The sequence below is a fragment of the Fistularia commersonii genome, chromosome 19, assembly GCF_037954325.1.
Source record: "Fistularia commersonii isolate RoL2024-O1a breed Wild chromosome 19, RoL_Fcom_v1.0, whole genome shotgun sequence".
Lineage (NCBI taxonomy): Eukaryota > Metazoa > Chordata > Actinopteri > Syngnathiformes > Fistulariidae > Fistularia > Fistularia commersonii.
In genome coordinates, this window is record NC_141302.1 from 2,987,660 (window position 1) to 3,005,420 (window position 17,761).

The window sequence follows — 17,761 nt, forward strand, 5'->3', positions numbered from 1 at the left end:
TTATTTATTTATTTATTTTTTTACTTAAGCCCAACAGTTTTATTGCTGCTAGATTGTTAGGCTCGGCCGGGTCTAAGATTATTTCATTCAAATTTATAGCTTAGCCAGGTTTGCTCCAAAACAACTGAAACTTGTTTTAATTATTCTTAAACACAAAAACCCATTTTAATCGGCCTGTTAACAGTTTTGCCCTCATATTGATGTTGATTGCAGAATATGGGTCTCTATTATTGCGGCTGTCGTACCTGTTAGATTTTTCAAGCGTAATTCTCTCCTGTTAATTTAATCAAAAACATGATCGCAATGGGAGCGGAATTGAAATGATACAGTTGCATAAATGTACCCATCGTTGTTATTGACCTGTCCAGTGTCTTAAAAACCAAAAAGCTTCAGTTTCATTGATTATTCATGCTAGCTATCATGGGTACCAGCTGCCCGATAGCAAAATGCTAACAAATGCTTCAAAAAAGACCTTAAAAGATCCTTAAACGCAAGATAATCACTCTGAAGCAAATCCAGAAATCTTGAATGAAGGACAGACGGGGAAAGACGTCGGAATAACATTTTAATAAATAAATAGCAGCGTCACACTGACAAATAAAAAGGAAATACACATTGCCGGGGTGACGAGTTACCGTGGTAACTCAAGATGCGTGTGTTTGGGACAAGTCACGATGAAGAGAAAAAGTAACAGTAACGGTTAAACACACACACACACACGCCCGCGCACACACACACACACACACACACGCACACACACACACAAACGGATAACATAGAGTTATTACATTGTGACACTGAGTCGGCTGGCCTGCAGCTTCCTGCTGGCTCACATCCCTCTTTTTTATTTCTTTTTAATTTGTAGTCCAGCAGGTGACGGCCCGCATGCCGGACGCTCCTCTTCCTCGCCGTTCGCGTCCCTTTTCGAGTAGAAAAGACGGGATAAAAAGGAAAAAAAATAAAACCTAACTAGCTTCTTCAAACATGCATGGTCGGCTGGCGCGGGTCCCTCCCGGGCGGAGGTGGAGCGACGCTCTTAAGCCCCGCCCCCTCCTTGCACGCCACTTCCTGTTCTACGCCACGCGTCCTGTACCTACCTCGCCCTGCCGGCCGCCGTTAAAGCTTATTGGAGGAGCCGGACATGCGAGAGGGTGATTCTCACACCGGAGGAAGACCTGGAAGACGACCTCCGTGCCCCACGCCGCCATATTTGTAGTCCCGGTGTCGCATGACCACCAGATGGTGCTAAGAGTCCACCGGTGCAAAGTTCCACAGTTCGCACGGGGAGGAGTGAAGAGGGAGGGGGCGGCGTGGAGCGTCGCCCCGGCAACCCGCCGGGCCGCCGCCGCCGTCACACGCTGCTGGTGCGCTCCCCGGACGCGGCGCCGTATCCGACGAGCGCCAGCTCCTGCTCCAGGTCCGTCTCCGCCTCCGTCTCCGACAGGGCGGCGGCGTCGTGGCGCTCGGAGAGGAACGCCGCCGCCCCGCCCAGCTGGGTCTCGTCGTCCGTGGTGTCCTCGGGGTCCACGCTCAGCCGGCCGTTGTCCCCGCGGCCGCCGTTGCGACAGTTACTGTTGCGGTCCACGCCCGACTTCCTGTGGACGTCGGCCAGCAACGGGGTGACGGCGTGCGACGGGCACGACGGCGGCGGCGCCAGCAGCGTCTTCCCGCTCTGCCCCGCCCCCACCTTGTAGCTGCACCTGATGTAGCTGGAGAAGGCCCTCCTGTAGGTCCTGTTGAAGAGCGTGTAGACCAGGGGGTTGACGCCCGAGGAGATGTAGCCGACCCAAACGAAAACGTTCAGGAGGTCGTGGAGCAGCGACTCGTTGCAGGCGCCGCCGCACAGCACGAAGGTGACGTTGGTGATGAAGAAGGGGCACCACATGACCAGGAACAGGAAGAAGACCACGCCCAGGACCTGGATGAAGGCGGAGGAGAAGGCGTTGAAGCGGGTAAACTTAACCTTTGACCTCGCCCGTCCGCGCCATCACCTTGGAGGCCCGTCTCTCGTTCTTTATGGCCTGCATCATCCCCCGTCGCCCGTGGCAACCCGCCGCCTCGCTCCTGCCGCCGCCCGCCGGCGAGCTGAGCTGCGACGGGGCCTCGGAGCCCGCCACGATGCTGACGCTGTCCGAGGCGGAGGCCCGGAGCAGGGCGAGCGGCTCCGCCCCCTTCAGGCAGCTCAGGGTGTTTCGCCTGCTTGGCGGCGGCGGCGGCGGCGGCTCTGCGGCACAAGAAGCGAGACGTTAGCGCGGGTTTACACCCCGAACCCCCAAATCCCTTCCTCCAGGGTCACCTTGTGATTGTCGCGAGCCGAGCGCGTTGATCTGAGGGACGTGGAAGGAGGCGGGCGGCGGTTGCAGCGTGTTGGTCACGGGCGGCGGCTGCAACGGTTGCTGGGACGACGACCGGGCCTCGTGCATGAAGACGGTGGCCTGCCTCTGGAGCACCTGGGGGGGGAGGGGGTTTATAGCAACGCTAGAGGCGGCGATCACACACACACACACACACACACACACCTGTACGGTGAGACAGTACGTCACCACCATGATAACCAGCGGGATGAAGAAGGCCACGAAGGAGCCAATCAGCATGAAGCGCTCCTCGTTCAGCACGCAGCTGCCGTTCACGAACACCTTGTCCTCGTTGTGCAGGCCGATGACGGGGATCGGCATGGAAACGCCTTTCAGGGAGGAGGAGAAAAAAATTGAGCACAAGTTACTTTTTTTTTTTTTATTTAAATCATTTTATGAATTTTTTTTTTTTTTTTTTTTTTTTACAACTTTGTCACTTTTTGTGTTTTATTTTCTGAATTTTTATATGTCCGTACAGTGTTATTGAGTGTCTGCTAAGCCGCCTAATTAAAATGCATTAAATTTATGATTATAACACACACCTGGAGATAACTATGTAATTCGAATATTTAATGGTTAAAAAAAATAATTCATTGATAATTATTTTTTTCTACTTTGTCACTTTTATTTTTTGCATTTTCATTGTTTCTATTAAATCTGAATTTATTATTATCTTAGGCCTTGTAAGATGTTTAATAAATGATTTCTATTTTATTTTATTAACTTATGAATATTTATACCACTTGGTCACTTTTATTGTTTTCCTTTTGATTATATTGATTATTGGATTATTTCTTCCTTGAGTGTCCAACAAGGTGCCATAAATTTTTTTTTTTTTTTATGATTAACATAGGCCTTTTAATAAATATATAATTACAGCATTTTCTTTTAACCCCTGTTCATAATTCTGTGATTACTTTTAATCACAAGGGGATGACAAAGGCTGATAATTTCAAATAAGATAAAAGTTGTTTTCATTTTTAACGACTAAAAGCGGTTCTTTCTCCATCAGGGCTTGTAATAAGACAGTTATTACCGAGTAATAGACGTTTCGCTGATGAATAATCCCGCAAAGGGTCGTAATCCCCAGTTTAATCCACGGGAAAAGAGTTCCCTGCTACGTTCGGATGTTTCCTTGACGGCGGTTTGAATTTACCCTCAATTACCCTCAAAGAGGACGCCATTTTTTTCCTGCCCAGATGGCGTGCATTGATGGTGAGAAGAGGGAGGAGGCGGAGCTTCTTCTCAATCTCACGCTTAATTGAGTCGTAATGGAACGGCGGCGAATTACCTCGGAGCGGGTCGGGGGGGGTTCGCGAATCGGCGCTGGAAACGGCGAGACCTTATCTCCTCGCCATCGACTCGATTAACACGGTTCAACGGTAAAAGAAAAGCCGTGCATTTGCATTTAGACATCTGAGGACGTTCTCATTACCGCTCGCAAATCACTTATGTTTTCTTTACCGGCTTCTTTGTCCATCATGCTGGATAATGTGGCCGCTTATTACCATGTTATTACCGTGTTATTACTGTGTTATTATCCTCTTATTACACAAATCAAATCCTTTCTGACACTGAATGAAAAATCCATGTTTTTGGTTAAATGTGAACTTCTCACACATCAAGTCCATCTTGTGACATCATTAAAAAAAAAAGAAAAGTTGTTGACCATTTGGAGTGGTGCAGAGGTTTTATTTTGGCAGTTTAAGATCACTGCACGGTGGATTTCAATCGCGGGGCGACTTTGGCGAACTCGGGTGGTCTCGACCTCCTTCTCCCCCGCCACGGAATCCCGTGTTTTTCTAACGCCGCGGTGAGATATGACCGTCGAGGCCTGAACGGCGCCAAGAAATGTTTTCTTCATGAGGTCTGCGGCCACGCTTTTTGAAGCTACGGCTCCACGCCAGCTGGCCTCCTTCCTCTGATGGTCTGTTTCATCTCTATCACACACACACACACACACTACACATACACTCACTCAGCAGCATTCCGACACACACATCTGGTGTAACCCCGTGGTGTGTGGTTAGCAAGTGAGGCTAACTCACCAGTATCTAAAAGCTAATACTTTCAATACAACTACCACACAGTAGAAGTACTAGTACTAGTACTTGTACACACTGCTGTCTCGACTTGCCACCAAAGGGGGTGGTCCGGTTAGCTGGTTAGCGGCTAGCTGGCTAGTGGCCAGCTCCTCATGTGTGGGGGTCAAAGGTCAACAGAGGATTATTGGACGTTTTGCCCACTAATCCTTACACATTAGGCACCTAGCCTTAGCAACACACACACACACACACACACATACACACACACACACACACTGGCTCAGCGGCACTCTTACACATGCATCTATTGTAACACCATGGTGCAAAGTTAGCAAGCGAGGTTAACTCAGCAGTAGCTAAAAGCTAACACGACCAGCACTACAACCACGCATTAGTAGTACTAGTAGTAGTAGTAGTAGTAGTACACACTGCCGCCTTGACTTTCCACCTAAGGGTGCACCACAGTCGCTCAGTTAGCTGGCTAGCGGCTAGCGGCTCATGTATGGGGGGGTCAAAGGTCAAATAGAGGGCCGTTGGACGTTTTGCTCACTAATCCTAGCACATCAGTATTAACCATGATGGGAAAAACACACACACACACACAGCTTAACACTTCTTTATCAAGCCACCATGACACCACCAAGATGAATTTACATATGATTAAAACAAGGAAATACTGCAACAGGAAGTAGAAATGGGGGGCGGGGCAGAATGCTATATTGCACTTCTGCTGATTAAATAAAAATCCTTTCCACAGCTGCTATGGAGGCACATTTGAATTGTACGTGATCCTGCTTTGTATAGGATCAGGCATTAGGCTAATGACATTCTGGATATGTGTGTGTGTATGTGCGGATGTATACACACACACACATACGCAGGGAAATAAAGTACGTCATGTAACACGTCCTAAAACCGATGCAGGTCACGTGACCAGGATGTGGCTCGTTTTCCGCCGCCAACGGGGGAAAAAAAAATTATTAAAAAGTGTATTTTATGTTTCGTCTTCACATGATTTGACTCTCAACGAAGCTCATTTTATATTTTATTTCTGCCCCCCCCCATTCCTACAGGGATGAGCGCTACCGGCTACCGCTAATAGCTGCCATTAATTTCCATGCGACACACTCGGCTGAGTTCTCGCCGTTCTCCTCGCCGCCGCTCGAGACGAGTCGGATCCCCGCGGCAACAACCAGCCGTCGCGGGTCAAATGTACTCGCATGGAAATCGCTGTCAATTTTTTTTTTCCACCCGATCAGTTTCGCCCCTGCGCGTTGAATTATTGTACGTTGCCACGGTAACGCCTTTTTTTTTTTTCCCCCTCCGCTATTTGTGACGGAGCTGCTCCATAAATCCCGACCTGAGGAGAGGGAGGCGTTGCAGGGATAGGGGTCGGTTGTATGTTTGCTAATTTTAATGAAGCTAAGCTAAGCTATAAATGAAAATCTCAACAGGAATAAAATTAGTAGATGATAAATAAAGGTTTTAGGAATAAATCACAGCATTTGATAGCAGGACCGCTAACCGCGCTAACCGCGGAGGCTACTTTTGTAGCCAAAAGTTGACCATCTTGTGACTAGCTTCTTGCTAATTTCTAGGTGACACCAGAGGTCCTTGTTCCTTGGTGGCCGTCCTTACCAGCTGCGGCAGCTCGTCCTTCAGCAAAAAACTTTTTTTTTTTAACCGCATCTCCCGAGCTACCTTATTGTCATTTCGAAATTTAAATGACGGATTTACACGTGCGCAATCAGTAGATTACAAGCAAATTGTTAGCCATAGCACTCCAATCTAACGATTGAAACGAAGCATTAAGGCAACGTGGAGAAAAAAAGAAAATCCAACATGGCCGACCTATAGAGATGGTCCAGACGGCGGCGATCTTCATCATGGCCTTGGTTCTGGAGTTGAAGCGGCTGTGCTCGATGGGGTTGCGGATGGCGACGTATCGGTCCAGCGAGATGGCGCACAGGTGCATGATGGACGCCGTGGAGAACAGCACGTCCAGGTAGATCCAGATGGGGCACAGGGCGCTGGGGAGGGGCCAGGCGTAGTCTGGAGGAAGAGGAGGAAGGAGATGAAGCTTTAGATTTGAAGCTATTTCCCCGACGGCGGCCATGTTGGCTCTGGGGCGGCCATGTTGGCTCCAGGGCTCCACATTGCTTCCGTGGAGGGAGCAGGACTTGTACTTCTTCACTGCATTTGTAATGTTACACATAACTATACAGAAAATATGTTGGACTGTAGGGGGGAGGGGCCGACACACACTCAAGATCTGATTGGACGAGCCAGCCGCCAATCAATCACTGCAAGCGACGGTTCCCCGGCCCGTTTGAAAACCTGAGACCCGGTGCTCCGGCAGTAGCTGCACGAGTAGCTGCACAAGTTTGGAGTGCAGTCAAGTGTGTGTGTGTGTGTGTGTGTTGTGCAAGTATCCAAGTGTATCTTCCCCCAACACCACAAAAATGAAATTAAATACTGTACGTAGCTGGAGGTTTTGGCAGTGTGTGTATGTGTGTGTGTCTCAGCCCCCTGGACTATCTTTCTGAATGGTCAAGACACACACACACACACACATACACACATTTCTTAATTTAATCCCTCATTTGCAGGACAGGCATGTGATGCAGGGGTGAGTCACGTGCCCCCCCTTTGCCGGTGTGCTGAGTGGGAGGCAGATTGCGTAATTTTTTATTTTTATTTTTTTAGAGGTCAAACACTTACCGGGGGCATCGTGACACACACAGACACACAAACACACATTTCTCACGCACACGCACAGAAAACACTCGATACCGCCAGGTGTGAGATTCGCCAGTGGGCCACTTGTGTTTCCTGGTGAACACATCAAAAGATTCACTGAAACCCCGTCTCAACGGCGTATTTTTGAATCCATCCTTCGCCGACGCACGCCACCGCACGCCGACGCACGCCGACGCACGCCGACGCACGCCACTTCGGACTCGGTGACAGCTATTTGCCAGAAAAATGTTGTTTCCCACCTGCCTGGACGCCATGTCACCTGGCATCCAGCACTTCCATCCTCATATCCTAATCATTGAACAACAGGAGGAACACACACACACACACACACACACACACACACCTGCTGGCGTGATTGTTCTCCATGTGTTCTCCTGCCTGGGTTCTCTCCAGGTTCTCCGTCTCCCTCACACAGGCCAGGTGTCGTCAGAGAGGGTGAACAGCTGAAGGACCCTTAGCCTGATCCTGTGATTGACAGGTGATCCTGTGATTGACAGGTGATCCTGTGATTGACAGGTGATCCCCTCTGACTGACAGATGGCTTTTGATTGACAGGTTGCCCTGTGATTGGCAGCTGCCCCTTTATGTGCAAGTAGCCACTTGATTAATAGCCAAACTGTGTGATTGAAGCTAGATTTTGATTGATAAATAATGTGATTGACGCGCGAACCCTATGATTGACAGATGACCCCTCTGATTGACAGCTGGTTTTTGACTGACAGCTTGCCCTGTCTGACAGCTGGCTCTGTGACTGACAAGTATCAATGTGATTGATACTTGATTGACCCTATAATTGACAGCCGGCTTTGATCGGCACGCTGACCTGTGATTGACAGTTGGCTTTTTATTGATGGATGACCCCTCTGATTGACAGCCGGATTTTAATTGATAAATAGCAATGTGATTGACAGGCGAACCCTATGATTGACAGCTGACTTTGTGATTAACGGGTGAACACTGTGATTAACAGCTGTCTTTGGTTCGGCATGCTGACCTGTGATTGACACCTTGCTTTGATTGACAGGTGAAGCCTATGATTGACAGCTGACTTTGACTGACAGGTTGCCCTTTGATTGACAGCTGGCTCTCTGACGAGTATCAATGTGATTGACAGGCGAACCCTGTGATTGACAGTTGTCTTTGGTTCGGCATGCTGACCTGTGATTGACACCTTGCTTTTGATTGACGGGTGAAGCCTATGATTGACAGCTGACTTTTGATTGACGGGTGAAGCCTTTGATTGACAGCTGGCTCTCTGACAAGTATCAATGTGATTGACAGGCGAACCCTATGATTGACATCTGACTTTTGATTGACATCTCCGATTGGCGGCTGGCTTCTCGATTACAGAGCGAACCCTGTGATTGGACGCTCTTTCCCGGCTCAACGGGGAATAACCGTGAATAACCCAGAACATGCGAAGCAGCATCGAAATTCAAATCCACTCCAGGGAACGGGTAAATATGTGTTGTTTTTTATTTTTTTAAACCTGCCGATAAAACATGGATGGCGCTCATCTCCTCCCGGAGGAGCGCGGTCTGGACCGGCGTGGGCCAGATTTGGCTCCGGGAGGAGCTGGCGGCAGACGGACCTTTGTTTACCGCGCCATTTCAATCAGGCCACTTCTGTCCGCCCTCCCTCTGTTTACATTTGTTTCTGGCTTCCTGTTCGAGGGCGGAGGAGTGAAACGCTTATTACACATTTATTACCACGGTAGTAAATGTGTAATAAGAGCGAAACTGAAGCCGGAACTTTGACGGAAGACAAAGTTTTAACTTTAACTATAAAAGTGTGTGTGTGTGTGTGTGGACGGGAATGGCAAGCGGGGTGTTTTTGAATTTTCGGATTGTGATCACAATTCCCTGGAAAGGTGACACCTGGAGCGTAAACACCTGGTGTGTGTGTGTTTGTGTGTGTTTTGCCACTTCTAATTACAGACAGACGAAAACGCCAGCAGATTAAGAATTTAAAACACACACACACACACACACACACCATCGGGATTGACGTCATCGCCAGAATCTCTCCTCCTCACTTTCGCCTCAGTGATTCAACGGCAGATTAAATCGAAAGATATCATTGGTGACGCGTCTGTTTGTCGTTGTAATTCCTCCCGCAAGCGTGTGTGTGCGCGCTTGTCTGCTATTGCTTTACCAGCTGTCTGGATCAATACACTCAAGTAGCAGCGTGACAGGGCGGATCAAGGTGTGTGTGTTAGTGTGTGTGCGTGTGTCACTGAGATCAATCAGCCGCCGTGGGATTGCTTTCATCCAGCGCGTGTAATACACGTGTATTACACGTGTATTACATAGTAATAACACAGAAAGCTGACGACTCACTCGTAAGTGATGTTTGTCAGTTGAGCTCAAAGTCGAATATATGAAATTCCTGCACCGCGTTCATCCGTTCATCTCTGCCGATAACAAAAAAAAGAGACGAATGGCGGCGCTTTGAGCAGATTTGAGCGCTATCGCTAGTGATCGGCTAGCAGGTCCAGGTCCTTTATTTTCAAGAATGAAAATAAAGATGTTTCGGAAAGCTCGGAGCTACAGCAGCGGGGAAGGACGGCTGGATTGTCTTTTTCGAGACACGATAAACAAAACTAAACCCTTTCCGAACGACGAGTTCTATCGTTTTTTCCGGCGACCGTATCATTCGTTCACCTCCGTTTCCGGATTAGCGGTTGCGTTCGCTGTCGCAGGGACAAAGCGGCGCTGCCTCCCTCGCCACCCTGCTGCCGTTTTATTTTCTTTGAATCAGGAAAAAAATAAATAAAAAAGAGGCGCGATATCGTCAGCGTCCAGGCGACCTCTGGAACCAATCAGATAACGTCATTTTGGCGAGAACAAAGGGACGGGGTGGCGTCGCCTCAACGACACCGGTTGGGATTCCAGGGGACGAGAGGATGAGAGGGTGAATGAATGAATGAATGAATGAATGGCAATTCATCTATTTAACGGAGTGAAAGAACGGATGAATGAGTGGTTAATGAAAGGATTAATGGAAATGTGTCAATTTGATGGAGTGAATGAATGAATGAATGGTTATTTTGCTACTGGACAGAATGAAATGGTGAATGAATGAATGAATGAATGAATGAATGAATGATTGGTTATTTTTTTACTTGGAGTTAATGAATGAATGAATGAATGGCTATTTTTCGACTTGATGGAGTGAATGAAAGGGTGAATGAATGAAATAATGGAAATTTGTCTCTTTGACGGACTGAATGAAAGGATGAATGATAGAATAAATGAATGAATGAATGGTTATTTTTCTACTTGGAGTGAATGAATGAATGAAAATTTGTCTATTTGATGGAGGTGAATGAGTGAATAAATGAATGAAATAATGGAAATTTGTCTAATTGACTGAGTGAATGAATGAATGGCATTGTGTCTATTCGACAGAGTGAATGAAAGGATGAATGAATGAGTGGTTACTTTCCTTCCTATTTTCCTAGTGAAGGAATGAATGAAAGGATGAATGGTTGTTTTTCTACTTGACGGAGGGAATGAAAGGGTGAATGAATGAAATAATGGAAATTTGTCTATTTGACGGACTGAATGAAAGGATGAATGATAGAATAAATGAATGAATGAATGGTTATTTTTCTACTTGGAGTGAATGAATGAATGAAAATTTGTCTATTTGATGGAGGTGAATGAGTGAATAAATGAATGAAATAATGGAAATTTGTCTAATTGACTGAGTGAATGAATGAATGGCATTGTGTCTATTCGACAGAGTGAATGAAAGGATGAATGAATGAGTGGTTACTTTCCTTCCTATTTTCCTAGTGAAGGAATGAATGAAAGGATGAATGGTTGTTTTTCTACTTGACGGAGGGAATGAAAGGGTGAATGAATGAAATAATGGAAATTTGTCTATTTGACGGACTGAATGAAAGGATGAATGATAGAATAAATGAATGAATGAATGGTTATTTTTCTACTTGGAGTGAATGAATGAATGAAAATTTGTCTATTTGATGGAGGTGAATGAGTGAATAAATGAATGAATGAATGGTTATTTTTCAACTTGGAGTGGATGAATGAATGAATGAAAATTTGTCTATTTGACGGAGTGAAGGAAAGAATTGTTATTTTTCTACTTGATGGACTGAATGAAAAGATGAATGAATGAAATAATGGAAATATGTCTATTTGATAGAGTGAATGAAAGGATGAATGGATGGTTATTTTTCTCCTTGACGGAGTGAATGAAAGGGTGAATGGAAATGTGTCTATTTGACGGAGTGAATGAATGAATGAATGGTTATTTTTGTACTTGACAGTGAATGAATGGCAATGTGTTTCTTCAACGTAGTGAATGAATGGATGATGAATGAATGAATGGAAATGTGTCTAAGTGAAGGAATGAATGAAAGGATAAATTGAAATTTGTCTATTTGATGGAGTCAATGAAAAGGTGAATGAATGAATGAATGGTTATTTTTCTACTTGACGGAGCAAATTAATGAGCGGCAATTTGTTTATTTAATGGAGTGAATGAATGGATGAATGAAAGAAAGAATGATTATTTTTCTACTTGATGAATGAATGAAATAATGGACATTTGTCTATTTGACGGAGTGAATGAAAGGGTGTTGACGTGTGAATGAATGATTTATGTATCTGACAGGCGAATGAAAGGGTGATTGCTGTCGATTTCTGCACGGCGTGCGAACGAATGTTCTCTATAAGCTGCCCTGTGATTGGTCCAGGGTGAACCCCGCCTCTCGCCCAATCACAGCCGGGCTCCCGCCCAGGGATGAATGACTGAATGAATGATTACATAACGGTGAGTGTGCAAACTCACCGTACAGGATGTTGATGAGGGAGATGGGCATGACCAGGATGCCCACCAGCATGTCCGCCACCGCCAGCGACCTCAGGAAGAAGTTGGTGGCGTTCTGGAGCTTCTTCTCCAGCGACACGGCCAGGATGACCAGGATGTTGCCGCCGACGGTCAGCGCGATGATGACCAGGATGAGAAGCGCCGGCCAGTTCTTCTCCTTCATCGCCGCCGCCGTCACCGCGCCCTGGGTGAAGTTGTCCACGCCGGCGCTCATGGCCGCCGCGTTCCCGCCGGCGCCGCCGCCCCTGGCCAGGCTCTGGTTGAGCTCCAGGGAGCTGTTGGTGGCCATCCAGGCCATCCAACCCCCGACCTCCAGGGCGGAGGAGGTGGTGGTGGCGCCCGGCCCGCCCAGAAGAACTCTGGCCGGGCCGCCCATCCCCGGACGCCTGACCCGACGGAGGTGGCGGAACGGCGGCGCCACCTCCCCCGCGGGAGGGCGGAGAAGCTACAACGGCGTGGCGGAAACACCTAGCGCATTTCAACCCCTGGGTTTGTAGGACCTCGGGAGGCGGCGAGGAGGCCTCGCACGCCGCTGCCCTCGACGACGAGTCACACGGCGGTAACCAGAGCGCTCAAACCCATGGCCCCGCCCCCATCCACCTCCTCCTCCTCCTCCTCTTCTTCTTCTTCTGCTCCTTCAGGGACAGGAAGTGACCTGCAGAAGAATGGTGGAGAAAAAAAAAAATAAAACAGGATTCAGATTCTCCGCTCGTACGCCGAGGACGTTTTTCCCGTGGCTCCGCCCCCCTGGAGGCGCTTAATGATTGACCGGCGTGACGGAGCCCGGATGAAAACGACAACGGCGTGTTATTACACCGTTGTAAACGGCGGGGGGTTTATTACACTGTAATAAATGTGGAAAAGTGCAGGATGATGTCGTAACAGTGAAAGTCCTGGACTTGGGAGGCGTCTGAAAGCAGCTGAGCTTTTTATTTTATTTTTTATCTATTTTATTTTTATTTCTTTTTGCCAAACGACACTCATTTCAAACATTCCCGCACTCCTGAAATTTCTTAATTTTATCAAACTTTAGCCTCACACTTTTTTTTTTTTAACCCTTCCGGGACCGGTCTACAACAAAAAAAGAAAAGGATAAAAAATGGCGTGGTAGAATGAGAGACAGGTGGTTACACACACTCACACACACACACACACATACACACACGCACGGAGGTTGTGTGTGTGTTTAAGATGAAGCCTGACAAATCCCCAGACGGACACAAGCCTCCGGCTGATGTGGTTGAGTGGGCGGTGTGTGTGTGTGTGTGTGTGTGTGTGTGTGTGTGTGTGTGTGTAAACATGAAGAAAATCAATTTATATGCACATATTCATGTAACACATAATAAAACAATGTTTTGCATTATTCCAGTCAACGTAGCCTCGTCTACATGTATTTGCATACTGCGTGTGTGTGTGTGTGTGTGTGTGTGTGTGTTTATTCATTTGTTTCTGTTCATGTATAGATGAATTTCCTTGCTGAGCCATTGTGTGCCTACATTATAATGTGTGTGTGTGTCCATTCACACCCAAATGTGCAGTACATGCAGTATTTTGATCACATAATTGCAGTACTTTTACTCCAAAGTGTCACATGACCTGATGAGGCTGGATTGATTGGTTGATTTGTCATCCGCAAACATCTAATTGATTCCTCGCAATATTTCTTTTTTTTTTACAGGTTGATTATTACACTAAAGTTAAATACATAAGAATTATTTATTTAATTATTTTATTTTTTGAAATCCATCCAATAAATTTAAAAATAAAATATAAAGTTTTATTACATTTAGAATGAAAAAAAAAAAGGGTGTAAAAACGGTTGTATTTTCTGTTGCTGCAAGTGCATTTGTTCCCTTGTGGCAATGAATGTGAAGTGTGTGTGTGTGTGTGTGTGTCGCTTCCTGTCTGCGCCTCACATGCAGAGTTCTCAGAAAACGAACTAAATAAATGAATTAAACCAAGCGGCGAGACGTCGGGCCGCCGGACAAAGCGAGGATGGATCACAGGAAGAGGAGGAGGAAGGAGGGCTGAGACAGATGGACGCTGAGGCAGGGAGGAAGAGGAGAGCAAAAGAAAAAGATGGCGGCCTCGGAGAGACGGCGAGGCCTTGAGCGACGCGGGAACGTCAAATTTAGAGACCAAAAAAAAAATAAAACAAGGCGGGGGAACTCAAGTTCCGGCGATTAAACGCGTCCGGCGCCTCCCCAGCAGGGCCGCCATCTGCCGGCGTACGTTTGGATGATTGGGAGTTTTTCCCAGATGACGTTTGCGTTCGTTTTTGAGCCGCGAGATAAAGCGGCGGCGGGACGACAGATTTTGCCCGTGTATGACTTCGACATTAGCAACGTTAGCAAGCGGGAAAGGGGAGGGGGGGGGGCGTTTTGTATTTTTTAGATTAAATCGCTTTCAATTACACTCTCAGGGATGAAATAATAGCGGCTATTAGCTCGTGCGCATTAGCGACGGCGCTGAATCGGCCCTGAGAGAGAAGGGGAAATGCTCGGTAACAAACTTCCTGTTCTTTCCTTTGCTAACTAAGATGTTTCGGTTTCATTGCGTCGCAACACGGCGCGCGTGCAGCTAGCATTCACACCCGTGCTAAGCTAGCGCCTGTCGTTGTGACTCCTGTCCGTCGACATGGCCTTGTGCACTCACGGTTAAAAAGAGCAGATTTACAAATAAATGACTATTTAAATCGATGAATTAAAGCTAAATACGTTCACATAATTAAATCGCTTTCAATTACGCTCTACAGAACACACTATTAGCTCGTGTGCATTAGCGACCGCGCTGAATCGCCGCTTCAGGGAAAAGGGAAATACTCGATAACACACTTCCTGTTCTTCCCTTCGCTAACTGCGAGCGTGCTTGCCGCCGTAGCATAGCAAGCTTTCCCCCCGTGCTAAGCTAATCAGCAAAGTTAGTGCGGTTACTCCTGTCCAGGCCTTGTGCGCTCACAGCGAAAAAAAAAGTATTTACAAATAAATAAACCATTAAGTGTATTAATTAAAACTAAATCCATTCAAAACATTAAAGATAAATTGTAAATTAACTAATTAATCAATTTATATAATTAATCAAAATCTTTTCCTTCCAGCTGCTCTGTTCTGGGGTCGCCACAGCAAGAGATTAATTCTTCAAAAATAAATACAAGAATTAATCAAAAAAAATATGGATTCATCAAAAAATAGAAATTAAATGGATCATTTCATAAATTAATCAATGATAATTTAATAAAATGCTCGAGATAAACATATAAATTAGTTGAAGAGAATAAGTAAAAAATATGGGTCAAAAATAAATGAAGGATGAAAATTATTTAATTAACTGAACAGCAATAAAAGATGGCTTAAAAAAAAAATAAAAATAAAAATAAAAAAATAAATAAACAAGTTGCCCAAAGGTACATATCCACGGTTTGAAGTTTTCTGTGATTATCAATCCATCAAACTATCATTCCATATGATGTAACGGGTCACCGTTAATCCCGTCTTTACTGTTTAGTGAATGCACAGCGGATTAGTCTGCATGCCATCCCCCCCGTGACCCTCTCGGTGTTTACCGCCGTGCACAGAGCGGGAGGATGAAGAGGAAGAAGAAGAGGAGGAAGAAGAAGAGGAGGAGGGTCAGGGTTGAACCCCACCTGGAGAAGACCTTCACTCGCTCTGTTATTAGCTTTCAAGCTAACCCTCCTGAAGCCCCGCCCACTTTGCACCGACCGCACTTCCTGCTCCCGTCCTTATTTTTGTTTTCGTCCGTTGCCGTGGTGATCAGAAGAACGAGGAGGAGGAGGCGGCGACGGGAGCCACGTGCTATCACGCTATCGGCGGCGAAAAGTCCAAACGCATTGGAAAGCAGGGAATCAGGGAGGAAGAGAAGGATGGATGGATGGATGGATGGATGGAGGAAGAGTGAGGAACTCTCTCTCCCTCTATCAGTTAATACGCTCACTTACTTCTCACCTCCGGATCGATGCGCCCGATGCTCGCCGCTGCTCCCCGTTAGCGGCGGCGACCCTTCCCGCCGCCGCCGCCGCCGCCTCGCTCTCGCTCTCTCTCTCCGGCTCTTGCCGTCCAAATGCCTCTGTCATCTGTCACTCCACACCTCCAGAGCGAGGGATCAGCATCATCCATCTGCCTGCGGAGGAGAGAAAGCGAGAGAGAGAGAGTTGACAGTCTCACAGATGCAGACACAAATTTAAGCGGCCATTTTTAAAATTTTTTTTTTTTTTTTTTTTTAAATGGTGGACTTGCTTTTGTTTTGGACAGTTGAAGCTAAAATGAACAACAATGGGAGGAGTTGGATTTCAAAAGCACGCCGGTCGCCGCGGGAACGCGACTTCGGCGGCGCCGAGCAGGACAAGTGTGTTTGCACCGAGGCCGCCTAATGGAGCGGTGGCGGCGGAGCGGCGAGATGGATGGACCGGGAGCACGGCCCGCGTGCACGTGCATGCATGTGTGTGTGTGTGTGTGTGTGTGTGTCGGGGGAGTCGAGTGTCAGACAGAGTCGGTGAGAAAACAAATCAATTAAAAACACTCCCACTCTTTTGTTGTGCTTGCAGACGGCAGTAAAGACATTTCAGAAAAAAATAAATGAAATAAACGAATATGATATCAGCAGTTTCTGTTTGAAATATTTCTAAAAAAAAAAAAAAAAAAATTTTTTTTGCAGGGGGCCGGTGATTGCAAAAAAAAAAAATCTTTAAAAGTAATAACTATAGTATTCACTGACCTCTCGTGACCTCTGACCTCTGATCTTAAATCACACAAAAGGATGATGATTTTAAGCTAGCGCTAACCCTAAACAACCCCCTAAAACACACGTGTCAAATGTACGCTCTTCAGGCTAAAGGTGGCCCGCCACGTCATTTCATCTTAAAATAAATAAGTCAAACGCGTGCATTGACTGTAAACTATATTTTCCATAAATCATGCATTTTTAACAAGTGAAATTGAGAAACACAGAAGTTAATGAAGATGGAAAACTATGTCAAGCACAACACGTTTGTGCTTCAACCAGATTTGACGGAGCTAAGTATGCTAACGCTAGCCTTCCAGAAAACCAACAAATTGTCCAAGAATCACAATCCAAAATGTTACATATTCATTTGCATAGATTCAATGCAAATGTAACATTTTTGATTTGTTATTCAACATTTATTTTACATTTACATTTTGTTACCGTTACATGTAGCGACCATTATTATCCTGATGTGAAAACGATTTTGACACCCCTGCTCTAAAACAAGACCGAACACAAAAAAAGGTGGCTGAGATGCCTTCGGGGTGTGTGAGAGAAAAAAAAAACGAGAAAAAAGTGAGTGATTATAAGAGGGAAGAGTGAAAGAGGGAGATATATAGGGTGAACGTGAAGGGTGGAGGGTCAGAGGGGGCAGATGGTTTAATGTGCTTAAAGAGTCAGGGTTTGTTCACCGCAGGTTGATGTAATGGCCATTAACACAGAGCCGCTACGCTAATGTGATACAACATAATCCCCCCCCCCCCCGCTCCATCTGTGTGTGTGTGTGTGTGTGTGTGTGCTACCACTCCCGCTGCCCCGACGTAGTAGCCGAATATTCCCACCGGGGCTGGAGAGCACGCGAATTACACATGGCTCATTCACACACACACCCGCTCGCGGTCAAAGGCCGTAAAACACACACACACACATATATTCACATCTTTTCAACCATAATTTGTCGGCAGTTTGAGTCTTTTCCAGATATTTTTCCTGGAAAATCTT

At 46.4% G+C, this 17,761-nt stretch overlaps 1 protein-coding gene across 3 annotated transcripts in view; it reads right to left on the bottom strand.

The window, feature by feature from the left end:
* Window positions 1–552: 552 nt before the first annotated feature.
* The window catches only part of htr2cl1 (5-hydroxytryptamine (serotonin) receptor 2C, G protein-coupled-like 1), a 70,779-nt gene continuing 53,570 nt past the window's right edge, over window positions 553–17,761 (bottom strand). For all 3 annotated transcript variants that reach the window (XM_086165723.1, XM_086165722.1, XM_086165724.1), the window contains 7 exons: window positions 15,975–16,156; window positions 11,981–12,674; window positions 6,251–6,451; window positions 2,520–2,683; window positions 2,297–2,450; window positions 1,992–2,224; window positions 553–1,918 (listed from right to left, as the gene is read on the bottom strand). In XM_086165723.1, the coding sequence (XP_086021849.1) occupies window positions 1,352–1,918; window positions 1,992–2,224; window positions 2,297–2,450; window positions 2,520–2,683; window positions 6,251–6,451; window positions 11,981–12,395 (1,734 nt within the window). In that variant the 5' untranslated portion in view covers window positions 12,396–12,674; window positions 15,975–16,156 and the 3' untranslated portion in view covers window positions 553–1,351. The remainder of the gene's footprint in view (window positions 1,919–1,991; window positions 2,225–2,296; window positions 2,451–2,519; window positions 2,684–6,250; window positions 6,452–11,980; window positions 12,675–15,974; window positions 16,157–17,761) is intronic.